The sequence below is a fragment of the Sciurus carolinensis genome, chromosome 14 (genome assembly GCF_902686445.1).
Source record: "Sciurus carolinensis chromosome 14, mSciCar1.2, whole genome shotgun sequence".
NCBI lineage: Eukaryota > Metazoa > Chordata > Mammalia > Rodentia > Sciuridae > Sciurus > Sciurus carolinensis.
The window spans coordinates 7,979,519-7,999,217 of record NC_062226.1 but is presented as its reverse complement, the minus strand read 5'-3'; the positions used below and the strand labels follow the sequence as shown (position 1 = coordinate 7,999,217).

General features: G+C 47.7%; 2 protein-coding genes across 14 annotated transcripts in view; both read left to right on the top strand.

The window, feature by feature from the left end:
• Positions 1–7,854, top strand: part of Ralgps1 (Ral GEF with PH domain and SH3 binding motif 1) — a 245,413-nt gene extending 237,559 nt beyond the window's left edge. For 8 of the 9 annotated variants that reach the window (XM_047523697.1, XM_047523694.1, XM_047523696.1 and 5 more), the window contains one exon: positions 3,411–7,854. In XM_047523697.1, the coding sequence (XP_047379653.1) occupies positions 3,411–3,440 (30 nt within the window). In that variant the 3' untranslated portion in view covers positions 3,441–7,854. The other variant, XM_047523693.1, reaches the window with a different exon arrangement.
• Positions 7,855–9,280: 1,426 nt separating this feature from the next.
• Positions 9,281–19,699, top strand: part of Garnl3 (GTPase activating Rap/RanGAP domain like 3) — a 147,601-nt gene continuing 137,182 nt past the window's right edge. For 2 of the 5 annotated variants that reach the window (XM_047523815.1, XM_047523814.1), the window contains exon 1: positions 9,943–10,235. In XM_047523815.1, the coding sequence (XP_047379771.1) occupies positions 10,144–10,235 (92 nt within the window). In that variant the 5' untranslated portion in view covers positions 9,943–10,143. Of the gene's footprint in view, positions 9,376–9,941; positions 10,236–19,699 lie in introns of those variants that run through there. The other 3 variants (XM_047523816.1, XM_047523818.1, XM_047523817.1) reach the window with 3 other exon arrangements.

The following is a 19,699-nucleotide window of genomic DNA, read 5'->3' as shown; positions in this document are numbered from 1 at the left end:
GCGCATCAGTGCTTCTGTCCCTAAGCACCCCTGTCAGGAGGGACATAGGGACATGGGATCCCTCTCCTCAGCCCCTCTAGGAGAGAGCATAGGGTGTGGAATAGCTAGTGGTAGCTTCCAGGAGGAAAGGCTGCTGGTGACTGGAGGCAGACAAGAAGTCGGCAGCAGCTCCACAGCCTGCAGGGTCCTCAGCGAAGCCAAGCTCACACTAGGCATTTGGGTCTAGGGGGACAGGGACATAGCACAGCCAGACTGCTCAGCTCTTCGGAGTGTCTCTTATAAACAGAGGGAGGTCCCTAGTGGCAGGTCCTTGGGCTCTGCACTTAGCTTGGTCCCACTGAGGATTTTCATCTGTAATGTAGATGAGGACACACGAGAGAAGCTGATTGAGATTGTCCGTGTTAAGAAACTGGAAAGCAGAACTAGCAGAACGTCCTCAACAAATGGAAGCAACAGGTCAAGACTAATTCAAGGATAAATTTGAGGCAGCACAGGGAGGCCCCAAATAAACTGCACTGTCCCTTGACTCACCTGTGGGACTGCTAGGGACGTGCTTACCCATGTCCTTAAAGATGTCTATTAAAGAATGTTCACTGTAGCATTGTTCTTGATAAAAACAAACAAACAACAACAACAAACAAAATACCTGGAACCCTCTGTGACCCATAGCAGATTCCTATTGCACAACCCTTGATAGCAATCTGTTTGCCATCCCTGAAGGAAGCCCCAGGTATAAGCAGTATAGGGAAGAGCAGGAACATGGGAAGGCTTAGTCTTGTTTGTATTGAGGTATGCATGTAATCCCAGCTACTCAGGAGACTGAGGCAGGAGGATCACAAGGTCATGGTCAGCCATGGGGGGAGAGGGCTGCCGGTAGAGCACTTGCCTAGCACACAAGGCCCTGGGTTCAATCCCCAACACTGAAAAAAAATATATTGTATGTATGTTTGTATATGCATGTAGAATTTCTACAGTGAAATACAGGAGATTAGCATTCTGAAGTTTCCAGAGTGTTTACTTCCTCCTCCCCCCACAATACTGGGGGTTAAAGCCAGGGATTCAGACCTGCTCGGCAAGTGCTCTACCACCGGGCTATATCTCCAGCCCAGTTTGTGTGTATTTTGTACATTAGAGTAACATAATTGCCCATCTCCACAATGGGAAGACCAGTGGTTTGGCTTGATGGTTGTTGGAAGGCAACCCAAAGGGAAATAAGTTGTCAAGATTCAAACCAAGTGACTACCACCTCAAACTGCATTAAGAAAGGAAGAGCTGAACCTGGAGCCATCGTGGCCTCCTCCACACTGGTTACCCCAGGTGTTTCTGAGCGCCAAGAAGAACATAGCACACTGATGTCCACCCGCCACACACAGGTGGCCTATGATTTGTGTACAGAAGGCCAGGGGGCTCCAGGTCCAACGGGAACTGCAGCCCTGCAGTGGGCTGCCTAGGTGGGCTGCCTAGTTGGCATGGGGGAAGAGGCAGGCACAGCAGGGAGAACCCTGAACTAAGGACCCATTGTCCTTCTTTTGGGAGCAGTCGGCAGGTGGCAGCAGCTGCTCAGTGGGCAGTGGAGGCTTAGAAAAAACCATGGGGCAGAACTAGCCTTTGTGGGGTCACACATGTTAGCAAATGCACCGCACCTGGCAAGCCTCTGCCACTTTGAAGTACTTTTGTCCAATATTCATACCTAGAGGTGAGGACATTTTCTTTTTTTCCTTTCTATTTCTAATTTGCTTCCCATCAAGTAGTCCCATAGTGCTGTATGTAATAGTAAGAGGTCAGCAACAATGTAAATACTCAACATCAGGGGATTATTTAGATGAGTCACAGTGTATCCCTGCAAAGGAAGGAAGGGAGAGCATGAAAGGGCGTCACAGGAGATGCAGCTGTCCACGTGGACTCTCAGCCACTAGACTGCGTTTCTATTTTGCATTTCTCAAGTTTGTTTTACTGACACTGAATCCACTTAAACCTTATTTATAACATATGTGTAAAATGCAAACAACAGCAGAATGAACACCCACATGTCCACCTCCCAGCCAAAATGCAGAGCCCTCCAGGCCCCAGAGCCCTGCCTCCCCCAGTGCCTCTTCCTGATTCTCTCCCTCCACCCTCACCCCATAGCTCTGCTCCAGCTGTGTCTTTTTTTTCATTCACTGTGATGGGGAGAGTGACCCCAGGGCGGGCATCCATGCTAGCTACACCTCCCACCCTCCTTCATGATTTTAGAACATGTATTTGATTATCTTCATGTATTGTCTGGGTACATTTTAAAAGCATTTTTATGACCAGAACCAGAAGTGTGCATTGTCTTCTGCGACTTGCTCTTTTACCACACAGTCCTAAGACTCATCAGTGTTAGCATGTGTAGCTGTCATTCATTTATTTGTGCTGATTTTTCTATCAGTTCTGCTGTCAGTCATCACAGGAATGACTTCCAGCCTTTTGTTCCTATGAGAACGCTGTTGCGAACATTCTTGTAACTGTCTCCTGGTATGTAGGAATGCATTTTTTTCCTGATTGATCATTTTGACAAATTGTCACCAACATGTGTTTGTTTTGTTTATTAATTGGTACTGGGGATTGAACCCAGGAGTTCTCTACCCCTGAGTCACATCCCTAGCCCCTTTTTATCTTTCATTTTAAGACAGGTTCTCACTAAATTGCTCAGGGCTTCACTAAGCTGCTGGTCTCAAACTTGGGATCCTCCTGCCTCAGTCTCCCATGTTGCTGGAATTACAGGTGTGGGCCACTGTAAGATATATATATGAGAGCCCACAGCAATGCCAGAGAAGGAAGTCTAAGTCTGGGGGTCTGGAGATAGCTTTGGGGACAGGGGCAACATTCTGACGTTGAGGTCAGTGGTCCCCCCAATAAAGGGGGCTAGGACCTTGTCCTGGACACAGCTATGGAAAGGCCTTGGGGCTCTCAGTATCCACACACTTCCTCCTTCTCTTGTGCTTCCACTTGCCATCCCTTAATGACCCACACCCTGAGGCTGGTCCCCTCCAAAGACATATACTCCATTCCTTTAGGGTTTGTCTTCCTCACCCCAAACACAGTTTTATTTTGATCAGAGCATAATGGCTGAGAATGTGGCCTTAGGATCTTAGCCCTACTTCTTACTTGCTATGGACTTAAACCCTCTGAACCTCAGTTTCTTGTCTTCGTTATGGAGATGCTTCTGGCACCTATCTAGTAGGATTGCCATAAGGACTTGAGCACATGATGCATATGAAGCATTCAGAGCAGTACCCAGCACATGGGGATCGCATGACACGTGGCAGCTGCTATTATTGCCGTGCCCCATCCCCACCTGCCCTGTGCATTAACAGATTTCCCCTAGAGACCAACTTGTCCCTTCTGAGGATTGAAACTTTGACAAGAAGCTGAGCTTTCTTTTCTAGGTACCTGCAAACCTTATGTCATTTGAATAAGTCTCTGCAGGACTTGGCGTGACTGCAAAGGCTTCTGGGAGCCCAGACTGGGCCTGGTGGAAAAAGATCAATCCTGGGCACAGGCTGTGAGCCAGGGCACTGGGAGCCTCACAGCCAGACTCAGGGGACGCGTGCTTCGGCCTCACAGTCCCAGAGGGCTCCCTAAGTGCTGGATCCACCTGTCAATCCCCAGCAACTCTCATGACTCTCATCCCGCAGCACCACCTCACAGGGTGGTTGTTGGACCCAGACTGCACACCCGAGTCCCCTTTCTGGGCCCTTGTCGTCCACCAGCTGCTTCTGCAACAGAGCGCATTTGGCCCATGTTGGGTTCTCCTGCTTTCTGCTGACACAGTGGACAGCATTAACCTGTGAAAGGGTCAGAGAGTGGGACAGGCTGCGGGACAGGCTCGTTACACCCCAAGTGCATGGGGCTGCTCACCCACAGGGCTGCCTCAGATTTTGTACAACCCCCCAAAGCGTCCTCTGCGTGTGTGCCGTACATGTGTGCGTGCGAGTGAGTGTGAACTCTTCGAGAAACATGCATTTTGGCACAAGACTTGTGACATCACACACTTCATTCGCTTTGAGGGCCTGCTTTAACCTTCAGTCATAGCCTTGTCCACAAAGAAAGATCAGAGTGGGAGCCCCAGTGTCAAGGCTCCCTCACATTCTCTCACTGTAAACAAACAATGCCTTAAATTGTGTCTTGCTTTCTGTTCCTATGGGTGCTATTCATCTGGAAGGCCGGCTTCCTGGGCCCCAGGGCCCTTTCAGGCCTTGTTGCTGTCAACCCTTCCAAGCAGGAACCGGCTCAGGACGGTGGACTAGGCTGCTGGCCTGCTTGCTTCCTCCTGTAGCCTCTGCTAGCAGGGCCTGAGGCCCCTCTCACTCCCCTGCTCCTGCCATGCCTGCATGGGAAGTTGTGACGTGTTCTCCTGGTGTCCTCAGAAGCAGCTCGGAGGCCGCCATGCTCACAGTGATCGGCTGCCCAGAAGCCCTTTCACACCAACCTCCCCCACAGGGCAGGCTATACTCGCTGCCATCCCACCCCTTGGCCTCCACTGCCAGGGTGGGCCCACCAGGATTCCTGACCATGCTGGGAGCTGAGTGACACTGAGGCCTTAAGCTCCCCCAGTCTTGCCCCCAAATGCAGTCACCAGCAAGTTCTCCATCACCCAAGTCCAAGGGCACAACTGTGGATGACCATCTGAGAGCCCTGGGGAGCAAATGGTCCAGCCTCTGCGTTTGGCTAAGAGTGCTTCCCATGAACAACGGCCTTTATCTGTCATGCTCTGTCATAATTTAAAGTGATTTTTATTTTACACAAATATATTTTTATTCAAAATTAATTGTGTTTTATCATCATAGCCTATCTCCCTCTCTCTCTCTCTCTTCTTTAACCTGAATATCTGTATCCTGAGAGGGAAACCCTGAAATGGTTTTCTGAAAGAGACTGAATTTCTGGGTCCATTACTATCATTGTATCAAAATTCACTTCAACCAGGCATCAAACTGCCCTGAGGAGTTTCCTGGCAAGAAGCTTCACAACATCTTAACCAGTACACTGTAATAGGTCAAAATAACATCCACCAACGGCCCCACCACTGTACTTTGATCAAATGGTGATGACTCTGAAAATCTGAATGTGTCACTGAGGGAGTATTGTCATCAGGGTGATACTTTGTGCTGGAGCCCGACTGCTCAGAAGTTCACCTGCCTTTGGAGCACAGACTGGATATTTTCATGCCAAAAGGAACTCCAGATGGTAATGTTGGTGCCATCAAATCTTGGCTGCAGTCTTGCATGTCCACCCATACCCCAGGTCTGAGTGTGTGCACATAGACTCTTCAAGTTGATGTCTAGAGCCTGAGTGACAAGGCCAAATGCTGCAGGCACCTCCCACCAGAGCCATGCAGGGGTCTCGCTTTGACCTACATCAGATCTGATCCTACCTGTTAACTTCTGAAAGGTCTTCAGCTGGGATGAAAGTGCGAGAACGGAACACTGGCTGCATATTTTCCTGGTTTCCCCTCTTCACACTTCCCTGGCTTTTCACATATGAAATACAGCAGATGCCAAACCCCAGAATTTCAGGCTCGACTAAATCAAATTGTTTTCTGTTCTTTACAGATTCTTCTTCCCCTTCATAGATGTTTTCTTCTGAGCTAATTTGAAAGAGCACAATCACAATTTTTTTCAAAGCATTTAGTCTATTCACTAGTTGAGAATGATCCCACATCCCCTCCCAGAATCATTTCTCACCTTGGACTCTTGAAGAATCAGTTTGGACTGATTGGCAAAAGCCAATCTTGTTGGTAACAGTCTTGTAGGACTGGTAAGAGCCCTGAACACACCAGAAGAGTCCTGTAGATGTAGCGGAAATATACTTGATTCTCCAACCAGGGATTTAGGCCAAGCACGTGAGTTCAGTGCTGATTGTCTTCCCAGTGCTAGCCTGTCCCACAAGCCAGGCACAGACCACACAGGGGGAATCCTCGGGCGGATTCTTACCCTAGAGGGAAGCGTTTCTGGTTTTTGCTCCTGTCTGACTGTCCATAGTGCACAAATACTTGTGAACCCACTGAAGGTCTTATGTCTTGCATGCATATACTGTAAATTTTCTTAAGGCAAACAAATTGTGGCCAAAATGAAAGTCGTAGAATGCAGTCTACATACTGGAGTAGGCAGCTGGTAGCATTACGATGTCCCAAGAACAATCCACGCAGCTCACCCTGCATACTTTCCGACCCTCAGTTGAATACATTATGTATCTCAAGGTCAGCTGAGTTCATTCTGGCAACTGGAATGCTTTGTGGAGGTGGGTTTGGTCGAGAGCTGTAGAAACATTGTTCTGAATGTGCCCAGGGTGAACGCAGCACCCCCACGCCCTGATGGTTCAGTATCCTGTCAGAGGCGCTGAATACTTGAAGGAATCCTTGAGGAAAGAACCTGATTGCCAACTGATTTCTAAAGCATTTCTTTTCCTTACCAAGAGAGCCAGTGTTTCTGCCTTTACCTTGCTCTCACTTCCTGAGCCCAGAAAGGTGTATCTTTAAGGATGCCATATTTCAGGTGGAATATGGTCTGTGAAAATGGGGAGCCATTTGCAAGCCAAACCTGTTTTATTCCTGGGTGGGGTCCAGAGCGCTGCACCCACATTGCTGACGCTCACCGTCACCAGGTGAACATCACCAAAAACAGAATCTTGCTGCTCTTCTGTGACTCCATAAATGACTTTAATCAACCCTACATCATTATTGAAATATTGGATGGTTTCATGTTTTAAAAACAAAAGCTGTTAGAGGCCCTTTGAAATAAGTTTCTCTGCATAAAATCTCAATTCATTCATTTATTCATTCATTCATCTCTCTAGTGAGTGTTTCCCACGTGCCAGGCTCTACCCAGGGTAGGAACGACTGAAAACGAGACAGATCGGATCTCCCTCAATGGGACTGACCACTCCACGAACAAATGATCCCCATCTCATGCATCTCCTTGGGGAAGACCCCACTTCTCCCCTAATCCCGGGTATAAACCCTGTGCACAGATTCTTCCAGAAAGGCTTCAAAAGTCCCCACAGACTGAACAGCTGTACTCTGTGAGTTCCATCACACTGAGGACTAGCTGGAGTCTGCACTAGAGGGCACTTGGCTCAGAACAACTAGGCACAGAGCTGTGGCTGAGTGTACAGAGGACTCCAAAGGCAGAATGAGACAGTAAGGTCAGAACGTCTACAAGAGCTTATGTGATGGGCTTTCATCTTTAACTTCAGTGTTAAATTCAAGTACAGTATGAGCAAGAGCTGTATTTTCCTGGCCGTGGAGACCTTGTATCATGGATGTTGGTCCACCTCATAGCCCTCTGTTGAACAAGTGTGTTTACTCCACAGGCAGCCCCGAAATCCCCTTACAGCAGTGCAGAAGATACATCGGTTCATTTTGTAACCACCAGTCTCTATCCATTTCTGAATGACTGTGACCATTCAATAACAAAATGATAGAAATTAATTTATTAGTATAGTGTAATCTTTAATAAATTTCGTGCCAAAATGCATGGTTTTCCACTTAGCATTCAAAATGTCGCATAGAAAGTAGTTTTCAATTTCTTATGTATTCTTCTAAGTGGGTTGAAAATCAGTTTCTACATTTTAGTTCATTTCTGGTTAAATCCGTTGCATTCTCCCAGGCTGTCTTTTTTTCTAGCAGATTCCTGCATGCAGTTGTGTAAAGACTTTCTCTAATACTTGTGAATTGTCTCATCTGCAATAACCACTGAACATCAGCCCTCTATGGGATTCTTTAGATTTTTGGTGAAGTATTTTGTTACCTCAGTCTTGTATCAAGTTGCTGTATTTTTCAGCTTGTTACACTGATAATAATTGTTTCACTAATTAAATACTTTAATGTACAGACATCTTTGTTTACTTTGAAATTAAATGTGTTTTCCAATGAATATTGCTCTATTTATTAAAATCACACACATTCATTCACATGACAAGCAGTTACTGTGCCAGATACAACATGAAGGAGGTATGGGGCACTCAGAGCAAAGCTAAGAGTAACTAGAACATAAATAGAATTTTTGGGGAGCTGTACTCTCAGAAAGTGACAGAGACAGTGCTGTGGGCACTGAGGAGAAGAAGGCAGGAGAGCTGGAGACCTTAGAGGGCAATGGGCACTTGAAAATTCAGTTCAGAGACCACAGAAAACATGGAAGCCAGGGTGGGGGCAGGGCAGCAGAAACGAGAAGCAGGGTGAAAAAGGGGGAAAGCAGCAGGGTCTCACTGAGTAAAGGATCACGGGAGTCGTGGGTCTAAGTCTGAAAGGAGAAGATCATGATGCTAGAAAAAACAAAAAAACTAAACCAAAATCCACTCTAGCTTGCCTAAAAGACTGTGTTAAAAGGGCTGTCTTGTGGAAACCTGGGGCAAGGACCAAGGGAATCTCAAGAGGGGCTGGAAGGAGAAATGGAAAGCTCTTGATACATCTCTCCCTCTCTCATGGGAGCTCCCCAAGTCGCCCCTCCAGGCATCCCCGTCCTTCTGCTTCCAGACTGTCTTCTCTGCTTGAATGTGCATTAACAAGGGAGGCCACGCCTGAGGAAAGGTAAGGGAAAGTCATTGAGGGAGTGCTCCAGGGAGTGCCATGATCCACGCTGATGATGGGATCCCCTGGCTCTGCCTGCCTCAGTGCCTGGTCAGTGCCTTCCCACGCTGCTGTTCTCTAAGCAAAGGTCCTCAGGGTGTGCTCCACCATGCTAGTTCCAGACCAGCATGGTCGCACCTCCCTAACTGCGACAAGGCTTCGCTTGCTGAAGTAGCCATAGTTTACTTCCTCCCATGATCTAGATGACACAGTAATCCCCAGCTTTAACCAGATGGGTCCCCGTCCTCAGCCAGTGTCCAAGGGCTCTGAGACGACCTATCTAATTTGGGGAGGAAGTAAGCACAGCTGTCACAAAGTTGGAAAGTGATTAAATCAAAACTTGAACCCACGACGGCTAGCCTGCAAAGCTCCAGCCCCTCACCCTGACTGAGTCCGGCGCCACAAACAGCCCCTGGGAGAGACACCACCTATCCTCGCTGGACCGAGCGATCCGAGCTAGAGCAGGCTTCACAGAGGAACGCCTGTTTAGCCAGAAAGGCGGTCCCGTGCAGGCAACCTGCTAGGAGAGGTGAGCGAGGCGGCGTGGGCGTGACTGGGGCGGGGCGGGGTCGGGTCCGCCCGACAGGAGGGTCTGGGCAAAGAAGAGGCGGGGCTCCAGCGCTGCGGTCATGCCTGTGGGCGGGACGCCGGGAAGGGCGGCCCCGAAAGGGGGCGGTGCTAAGACAAGGGCCTGGAAAGGCTGAGGCGAGGCGGGGCCGGGCGGCGACGCTGAGGGAGCAGAGCTGCGGTGTGAGGGCAGGGGCTGCGCTGGCGCTCAGTAGCTGAGGGGTAGGTGGGTAGGGCTGGGTCTGTGCTGAAGGGCGAGGAGCCGGAGGGCCAACGCGGCGGGTGGGACAGAGTTGAGGAGGGGGAGAGTGTTTCGGGCCCGTGAGCGCCACAGAAGTGCGTGCCAAAGACTGGCTGGAGGACCCCGGCGTTGCATGAGCAGCAGGGGCGTGACTGGAACTTGGGGCGGGGCCGGGGCGGGGCCTGTAGTGGACCGAAAGGGCCCGGTGACGACTACGTAGAAGTTCCGGGCGGGGCAGAGGCGGGGCCTGGGCCCGGCTGAGTGGCAAGGGGGCCAGTTGGGCTGGGTATGGGGGTGGGATTTGGGCGTGGGAGGGGCGGAGCCTGAGCCCGGCGGGGGGGCGTGCAAACTGCTGGGCGGAGTCGGGGCGGGACCGGGGCGGATGTGGGTCCGGCTTTGGGGAAGAAGGCTAACTGGGTTTGGTATGGGGCGGGGCCTGAGTGTTTCAGGGGTGGAGCTGAGGACAGCTGGGCTTGGATTCCGGACCGAGCTGGGGTCTGGTGGAGCGGCGAGGGGGTTGACTGGGGTTCGGGGCGGAGCCTGGACCCGGTAGAGGGTCGTGGAGGCTGACTGGGCTGGGGTTCAGGGCGGGAAAAGGGCGGGGCCTGGACCTCTTCGAGGGGCGCGGGGCGGGGCGTGGGCTGCGGCGCGCGAGCCGAGCGTCCGGCCGAGCCCCGCCGAGTCCCGAGCCCCGCCGAGTCCCGAGCCCACCCGAGTGCGCCCGAGCCCGCGGCCCCCGCCCGGGGCGATGGAGCCGGAGCCCGGCGGGGCGGCCGCTGCGCTCCTGCGGCAGAAGAGGGCGGCGCTGCGGCGCAGGGGGTGCAGCTTCGAGAGCCCCAGGTACCACGGCCGGGGAGGGGTGCGTCCGGGAGGGGCAGGAGCGGGAAGCTGGCCACGTGTGTGATGGGGGTGGCCGTGTGAGGGGACCGAGCCTGGCGGGACCGCGTTGTGGGAGGGGGTCGGTGCTGTCCCGGGAGGAGAGGCCGGGCCCGTTTGAGGGGGCCACCCGGCGGGAGGACCGGGGCGGGTGTCCGGCGAGCAGACGTCGCCTGCGCCCCGAAGCCTCCGCCCTGTGGCAGGCAGGCACACCGCGGCCCTCGCGGGTCTCGCGCCGTGGAGAACGTGCCCTGCCCGCTTCTGACTGCTCAAGGACATGGTCGGGAAAGAGCCCCCGAAGTCTAAAGGAAGGGGTCCCTCCTGGCACCGCTCGCCCTCTACCACCCGTCCTCGCGCCCCAGGTGCCTGTACACCTGCTGCTGCTGGCCCCGCCCATCTCCCCCCTGCCCACGCCCTTTCCTGACGGAAGTCCTCGTCCTCCCCCTGCCCAGGTCTCCGGCGCCCCTCTCCGCCTCCACCCTCCTTCCCTGGGGTGCTCTCCCAAGAGGCCAGACCCCCTGCGTGCGGCTGGGCCTCGGGACACACCCTCCCCGCTGTGGCTGGGGCCCCTCCCTCCGCCCTGGCGGACTCCTGCCTCTTGGGCGTCTCTGTAACTTGGAGTGGGTTCTCCCGCTTCGAGGACACTCAGGTCGGTGCTGTATCTTTTCAGAATCTATCCCCTCTGGAGGGCTCCAGCGGCCCCCCAATCATATTTCTGGCAATATTCTCACACTTCTTAAACCCACAGCACATCTGACCTTTGGAGAGATTTCCTAAAGCTGAGTCCCCTGCCCAGTGCTGCCTGCAACCCAGAGGAGCTCTCCATAGTCCCGGCATAGGTGGGGACGAAGAGAAGCGCAGGGACGTGGACCTCCCACCCCGACCGAAGCAGAGAACAAGGCTCGCTTGCTAGGATACAGAGCAAACCAAACAGGATTCTTAATAGAGGTGGGAGGCCCTTGTTTCGGGTCCTTCTCCATCCTTAGCCCTTGGCATACCTCATCTACCCGCAGTCCTCCCGTAGTTCTGATGAGACCGTAAGCATGGCGAGGACAGGGACCACAGCCGTCCTGGTCTCTGCCCAGTCTCCAGAACTGGCTCAGGCCTGGCCCACCACGACATATACTGTGTAAGGACTGAACAAATTTTGTTGGGCTAGGGGTTTCCCCCTCTGCTGACTGTTTATCATCAGTACCTTCACTCCCTTCGTGCTGGTCGCCCTACTTGCGCAGGGAGTCTGTGCTTCCCTCTTTGGATAGCACCTACTCCTCCTGCCTGAAGCCTTCCCCGAACCCCTGACCCAGTTCTGTGCTGTGTCTACCACGTGCCTCTCTGTGTTCCCAGGTTCATTGTGTATAGGTCCCCCACTAGTCTGGGAAAGCCACACAGAGATGGTCTCCGCCCTCCAGAGGCTACAACTCAGGCTTGTGGCTGCCCCGAGAAGGATAAGAAAAGGTGCTGGAGTTGTGGCTTAGTGGTAGAGCACTTGTCTGGCATGTGTTCGATATTCAGCACCATATATAAATAAATAAAAGAGCCATTGAGAACTTAAAAAAAAAAAAAAAAAGTCATACTAAGAGCCAATGGCTGGACCCCAATGCTGGACCCCTCAGGCCTGAGGCAGCATGTTTAGGGCAGGGCAGTTTCGTGAAACTTTGTAGTGATGGAAACATTCCATTACCCACCCCATCCCAGAGGGGAGCCCTTAGCACCTGTGGCTATTAAGCACTTGTAATGTGGCCAGTTCAACTAAGGCAGTGAATTTTTAATTTAAAAAAAATTTTTTTGTAGTTGTAGATGGACAGAATGCCTTTTTAAAATTTATTTTTATGTGGTGGTTAGGATCAAACCCAGTGCCTCACACACACTAGGCAAGTGCTCTGCTACTGAGCTACAGCCCCAGCCTGAATTTTTAATTTTATTTAATTCTCCAGGTAAGTAATCACCTATGACTAATGGTCACCATAGTGGACAGTGCCACTATGCAAATTTGCAAATTTAGCAAATTCGTCTCTTCCTCTGAAACCCCACTTATACCAGCTTCTCCTTTGTGTTCATGGCCTTATGCCTGAAAGAGTCAATGACCTCCAGGCCTCCAGAGTGTTTTGACTCTCTGACATTATCTTATAAGCCTCAAGATAATAAGATTATCATTTTTATTATAAAGATAATTTGTGTTTGTGAGAGGAAGTTTAAAAACTCAAGAAAGATATGAAGAGGATAATTAAATTTTTATTGACCCATAATCCTACCAGGTATCATCTGGTCTTTTTCTTCCATATAAACACAGATATTTATTTTAACATTCTGCTTTTTCACTTAATATATTGTAAGGATTTTTCCACATTCTTAAACATTTCTTTAGAAAACTGCTTTAAATTGCTGTATGACATTCTTTCATAGAGATATGTAACAATTATTTAAACCATCCTTTATTATTGGACCTGTTCATTCCCAGTTTTTCTACTCTTCCTAAAGATGCAGTGAATCCATGTGCATTAGTCTGTGTGAAGAGGTAATTTTTTTTTTTTTTTTTTGCGGTGCTGGGGATTGAACCCAGGGCCTTATGCTTATGAGGCAAGCACTCTACCAACTGAGCTATCTCCCCAGCCCAGAGGTAATTTTTTTTGTAAGATAAGTTTATAGAAGTGATGGTGATTACTGGATCAAAGAAAATGAATATTTTAAAGACTTTTGAAACACAATACCAGATTGTTTACCAGAAAGTTGTACCAATTTACAGTTTCCCCAGCATCATAGGAGTGTGTCTGTTTTCCCTTACCTGCCATCCTAGGTGTTATCACATATATTTGTCAAAGTGGTACCTTGTTTTAATATGAATTTGTTAAGTAGTAAGGTGAATTTTTTTCTCATATTTATTTATAACTTGTACTTATTTTTATGAACCATATATGTGTGAGCTTTGTTTTTATCTTGGAATGTGTATCTTTTCTGAAGCTTTTTTTTTTATGGATTAAGGGAATTTTTTGGTTAAATATATAACAAATATTTTTCAGTTAATTATTTGCCCTTTTATGGTGGTTTTCAATGAATTTTTTTGTTGTTTTGGTTTTTTTTGTTTGTTTCTACTGTGGTAAAGGTGGTTTTTAAATTTAGTCAGATCCATTGACTTCTATTTACGTTCAAATAGAAGAGAATTCCTTAAAACAGATAAATGTCCACCTATAATTTCTCCTATTATTTTTGTTGCTTAAAAAGTTACCTGTAAAAGACTTCACAATTCTGACTGTGCATCTGCATGACCTGTGGAACATTTGACCTTACACACGTATGGTTCCTTCCCTACAGGCCCATTGATTCAGAACGTATGGGGTGGCCCTGGAGCATGTGAATGTTCAGAAAACTCTGAAGATGCAGGGTGGCACAGGCAGGGGAGAGAGCCTTCGCCTCCTGTATGGGCCTATTGCCAGAGGAGCCTCCCTTATCCACAGTCCTCAATTACCTCTCATTTCCTATTGTCTCAATCTTAAATGCTACTGCTTCGCTTTGAGTGCCTTTGAGAGTCTGGTTTAAATGTATTTACCCAATCATCTTGTTGGCATCAGGGGAAAATGGCATTATTTTCAGTGTGACAGTTCTCTGCTAAATAGCCCATGTTAGCTGTGGTAACTGGTGTGCAAACACAGCTACCTAATGAATGGGAAAGAGTTAGAAATGGCCCAGGCATTGGGCTTCTGGGGAGGTAGCAGCAAGAAGGCCTAGCAGGGAAACCTGGAGGCATAAACTTGTACTGTTAAAAAAACTTACCCTAAATGTGTTCCTCATGATTTGTAGGAAGGCATATCAGATGGGCAAGACTTTGGAGTGAGGTGGACCTGGGTTCTAGCTTCTGTCTTTTTACTCATCACCATGTGTGTGAACTTGGGCAAGTTGCTTAACCCCTCTAAGCCTTGGTTAACTCATTTGTGAAATGACCCATCTTGCAGTATTGATGTGAGCTATAAATGAACTAATTTATGCACAGTGCTAAAAACAGTGCCTGCACAAAGCATTACTAAATGGCAACTGTTATGAACAAAATGACTTACATGAACACTCTTGGCTTTTCCCTTCCTTTGCTGATTAAAACCCCAGCTTTGACCACTCTGTTTTTCCTTCTCCTCTACTCACTTGGTTACATTTTTTAAAAAATTTATATATATATATATATATATTTTTTTTTTTAAGTTGTTGATAGTCCTTATTCATTTATTTCTATGTGGTGCTGAGAGTGGGATCCAGTGCCTCACATGTGCTAGGCAAGTGCTCTATCACTGAGCTACTACCTCAGCCCATTTGGTTACATTTTTGAGCGACAGATTTAGGAAGAAAGGGGATGAGAAGGACAGCAGGTGCTCAGGGCAGTGGTAGGACTGGCTGTAAATAATCTTTTAGGGATGTTTAGAAAGGAGAAGAATAGAAAATGCCTGTTGAAAGAGGCTAATAGGCACACAATATTTTTAAGAAATGTATCTGTGGTTTTTTTGTCCCTTTGTGTTGATCAGGAAATATAATGAAAGGACCGAAGTTATTTTAAATGATTCTTCAGTTGCTGAGCTCTGTCATTTTGGCTGTAACATTTTATGGAGGCTGAGCTACATGTGAGCCACAGCATTAACAGGCTTACCTGGAAGTAAGGTCGAATTCGCCGGGTAAATCCTAAAGATCAAAGAACCTCCACACTGATTGGAGCTTTAGACATTACTAGGTCAGCCTCTGAGATACCGGTTCCCAGAGTGTGATTCCTGGACCAGCAGCAGCAGCATTTCTTGGGCACTTCTTAGAAATGCAAATTTCTTGTGGTGGGGCTTTAGCTCAGTAGAGCCTTTACTTGGCATAGGTGAGGCATCCGTTTGGTCTCCATCCAGCATGGCAAACATGAACAAAAAGAAATGCAAATTCTGCAGTCCAACCCCACATGAACTTAATCAGAATCTTTGGGGCAAGGTTCAGGAGATCTGTGTTTGAGAACCCAAACTCTTTAGTCTGGTATGTGCTTCTCAAACATAACATACTTGGAGGAGTTTTTCTTAAAACAGTTTCCTGGGCCTACTCCTCCCAAGAGATTCTTATTCACAAGGTCAGGGTGACTTTAGTGCATTTCAGTTTCTAACAAGTACGACTGGCCTGGGGACATAACATTGAAAAGCAGGCCTCTGGGGTAATGCAGAAGTCTTCTGCAACAACTCTTATAGCTGATCATGAAGCTTGTGTGACCCCACACAAGGTCAGGGAACCTACTTTATAAGGTGGCCTTCCTATTACTGAACGGTTCTGAAATCTTTCCTGAGAGTGAAACCAGAGCTTGCCTGTTCCTTGCCACCCATCACTTGTGATTCTGCTAGTCCCTCGGCAGTACCTAGTCTTGTGGTTCAGATTCCATTTGAAAGATGGCTTAGGTTGTGGGATGTAGCTTCAGTGGTTAGGTGCTTCTGACTCTTGGCCCTCCAGTTATAATCATAATGGAACAGTTTCCTTCAGCTCCCTCCAGCTGGTGTACATCAGCATTGTTTCTGCCTGGCTGGTATCCATTCCTTACTTGTAGTTAAAATTATTTTTACATATCAAAGGCTGTGAATGACAAACAAAAGAGAATTATTGGTTCATGCAATTGCAAAATGCTGGGGTAGACAAAGCTTTGAGAGCAGATAGGTCCAAGTGCTCAAATAATGTCATTGGTAGTCTTCATTGTCTGGGTTCACTTTAAGCTCAAAGTCTTACCTCCTGGAGGCAAAGAAAGTTAACTTCTTCAATTTTGCTTTCTACCCCAGCAGAAAGAGGGACCTTCTTTCGAAGTAATTCTAGCGCATGTCCTAGGGTTGGTGTTCACTGGCTGTCTTGGGTCTGAGGTTGTCCCTGAACCAGCTGCTTTGGCCAGAGGATAAAACATGCTCATTGGCTGGACCTGGGTCATATGCTCAATCAAGAACCAAGAGGTGAACTTACTTTCATTCATAGAGACCAGAGGTGGTGATTTTCAGTGCTATTTACAGAAGAAGGGAATGGATACTTGGTTGTTGGAAAAAAAAAAAAAAAAAAAGTGCCTTTATAACTGGGAAGCTTTCCAAAATACAGGAAAGCTGAGCCCAGATACCCACCCCCAAGAGTTACAGAGTTGGGGTTTTTGTATTTTTTAGTTTAAGTCATGAAAGACTACCTTAAGTGATTCAATTGTGATCACTAAGATTAGCCACTGTGGGTGCAGAGCCCTACCATGGACAGAATACTCTGAATTACAAGTGGAAGACACATTTTCTACTTTCCCAATTATTGCTATGTACATGATGGCTTCCTTATTAGTAATGCATAGAGCCCACGCCTTGGGAGAGCAGATTCAATGCCAGACGAATGCTTTCTTGTTCCTGAATGTTGCTTTCCAGGCCCAGATCAGTCTGAAAAGAGCAGTCATCCTCTATGCATGTGGTACCTCTTCCCCCTCCTCCTTGTGCTTCTCTTGACTCCCGGGTTTTGGTGGTGGTGGTATTTTCCAGGAGTCTTTCTGCTTTTCAGGTAGTTTCATAAACAAGTATTTTAATGTGAGCTCTTTCACAGTCTTCGTTCCTCTATATTATTTCATTACTCTTTGTGTTTGCATCAGGCCCTTAAGTATTTAATCATAAATAAATCTGCTGCTGTCAGTTTTCTTTTGGAGCAACAGCAGTCTTCCTGGGAAAGACTCTGAAAAGCTGTCTTGCAGTGGGCTGACATAATGGGCTCCTAAGACCATCAGGAGAAAATTAATTGTCATATTATGTCTGTTCTCCTAAGGGCAGGGGAAAAACAATGTTTATTATTCACCCAAGTTTTAAATTAATGTAAACCAGCTTCCTTTTTTGGAGGAAGACAATAGTCAGATTAGCTTTACTCTCTAAGGTTAATATGAGAAATTATGTTTGGTCATCTGGTTTACAGAGTTGAAGATCTAAAGAGAGATGAATTGTGATAAACAGCACTGCAGGAAAATTATGACATGTGGCCTCTACAGGGAGACTCATTGCTCGTTTCCTGGAGGGGGAGGTGGGCTAAAGGAGCACGCAGAGATGTGGGGATGCAGAGAATGCAGGGATATGGAGAACCAGCAGAACATGCCCAGTTTCTAAGCTGGGACCCTGGTGGACAGCAAGCAAATCAGAGTTGGCATTGAAGTGTGATTGCCCCAAGAGATTTTTGTAGAAGGCTTCAGGATTGCTTGTTGTCCTCGGCCATTTGGGCTGCTATAATCAACAGAAATTTCCTGCTTATAGTTCTGGAATCTAGCTGGAGTGCCAGGTGGCTGCTGGCTGCTTTAGTGGATGGTGCAGATAGGGATCCTCAGGTAGGAAATATTTGAAGGAATACATCAAGGTTTTTGTTTTATTTTGATCTTAATGTGACTGTGAGTCATGGTGAAATAAGGAAAGGTAAAAAAATATGTGAAATAAAAGGGATTTTGGAGACTTAAGGAGAAGGGAATCAAAGAAATTTTAGTAGGAAGGATAACCAATATGGTGGACTTGGATTAATTGTTCATATAAATCACAACTGAAATTTAGACTTTGAGAGACTTTGAAACTTGCATGTGAAACTATTGTGTCATGGATACATGATGTGGTTGGATATTTTTCTATTTTAAGAAAATAAGATTAGCATAAATTAGTTTTTTAAAAGGTGGGAGGGGTGGCTTTTGTGTCATGTTGCTGATTGGTCAAAGTGAAGAACTAAGAACTGACACTGGGTTTAGTATCCCATGGGTCGTTGGTGGCCTTGGACCAGTCTTCTCAGGAAAAAAGGAAGAAAACTGCACTGGACCTGCTCCAGGAGATCATGACAGGTGACCAGTTGGAAACAGCAAATATAGTCAGCACTTTGCAGGGGTGGAGGGAAGATGAGGAGAGGAGTTGTTACTGTTTATTTTGGTTTGGGGTTTCTGTGCTTTTACTTTATAAAGTTTCTTATATCTGATGAAAATGATCCAGTAAAAGGTAAGGTTTTCAATAGGGGGAAGGGGTATTTTATTTGAAAAAGAAAATTTACAGAGGATATGATAGCCTTCCCACATTTGAATGATGTATGAAACAGGAATTAGGCCCACAGGGTGAATTAGGCCCACTGGGCGTGTGACCCTGGGCTTGACCTAAAATCACAGCACGTGTTAGGTGTGATGAGACAGATTGGGTTCAGCACATGAAAGTCATTCCTGAATGGGTGCTGCCCAGAGCTAGAAAGACTTTAGGATGCAGGTAAATTTTTATTAGTGGAGATGTTATAGCATCCGTGACTTAGGCTAATATTTCTCAACTGTTTTACATTTTCAGCACACATTTGGATATAACAGTTTTCGGTAGCACATTTGAAAAAACGCGAAGCAATGTTAGACAGTTAGCATTAGTGAAAACAGATCATGCTCCCATGTGACAGTGACCTCAGAAGTACCCTCTGTTTTGTGCTGTCCTTTTGGTTGCCCCATAGCGCCTCTTTGCTGCTTCAGCAGAAATGTATAGTGTTTTGAGCAGGGTCTCTTCCATACTGGAAAGGCAACATTCCTGTTTTCCTATAAAAATTCACAGTCCCTTTTTGTTGCCTACTGGTTATACAATTACTTCTATTGGAAGAAACTTGTGCCCTGCTTTCACTGTGCACAGGGTCATATCAACTATTAAACTCACAATCCAATCTGACACTATAAAGGGCATATCAGTGATAATCTATTGCAGGCAACAGAACCCACTCACCCCAGTAAGCTCCAAGGGATTTAATACTGATACAGGGAGTTAAGTGCTTACAGAGTCATTGGAAGAGCCAGAGAGGCAACTGATTTGAGCCCCCGGGACTAGCTCTGAGCTCCCCGAATGCTTGGATTTGCCACACTCGGGGAAGAAAGCTGCCACTTCACAACAAGAAGCTAGCCAGGGGCTAGGGATGTAGCTCAGTGGCAGAGCCTTTGCCTGGCATTGCAAGGCCCTGAGTTCAATCCCCATTACTGCCAACAAAACAAAACAAAACCAAGTTGATGAATCAAGAAGCCAGAGGCTGCTGCCACCTCCACTAACTGCAGGACCACACTGTCAATTAGGCCTGCCTCCCCAAAGCTGCCACTGCTACTTCAGACAGCTGCTGACCCCAGAACCACAATGCCCTGTCACCATCTGCCAAAGCAAAATGTTGCCTTGTGCCCTCTCTCTTGATCTGCCTGGCTCCTTTCCAAACCACAAATGCATAAGGGCTTCTGATTCATGGTATCCACACCCATCAGGACTCGAGCAGCAGAGGAGTCAAGGGCAGCTTAGTTTTGGCTTTCCAACTTGCACTGTGCAAGGGGGTGAAGTGGGCATGGAGCAAGTCACCCACGGTACCGCCACAAGCAGTATCTTTCTTTAGTCATAGTGGAAACAACTTGGGCGAACTGTTGGAAAATTTAGTGGCACACTAGTGGAAGTGACCCTATGCAC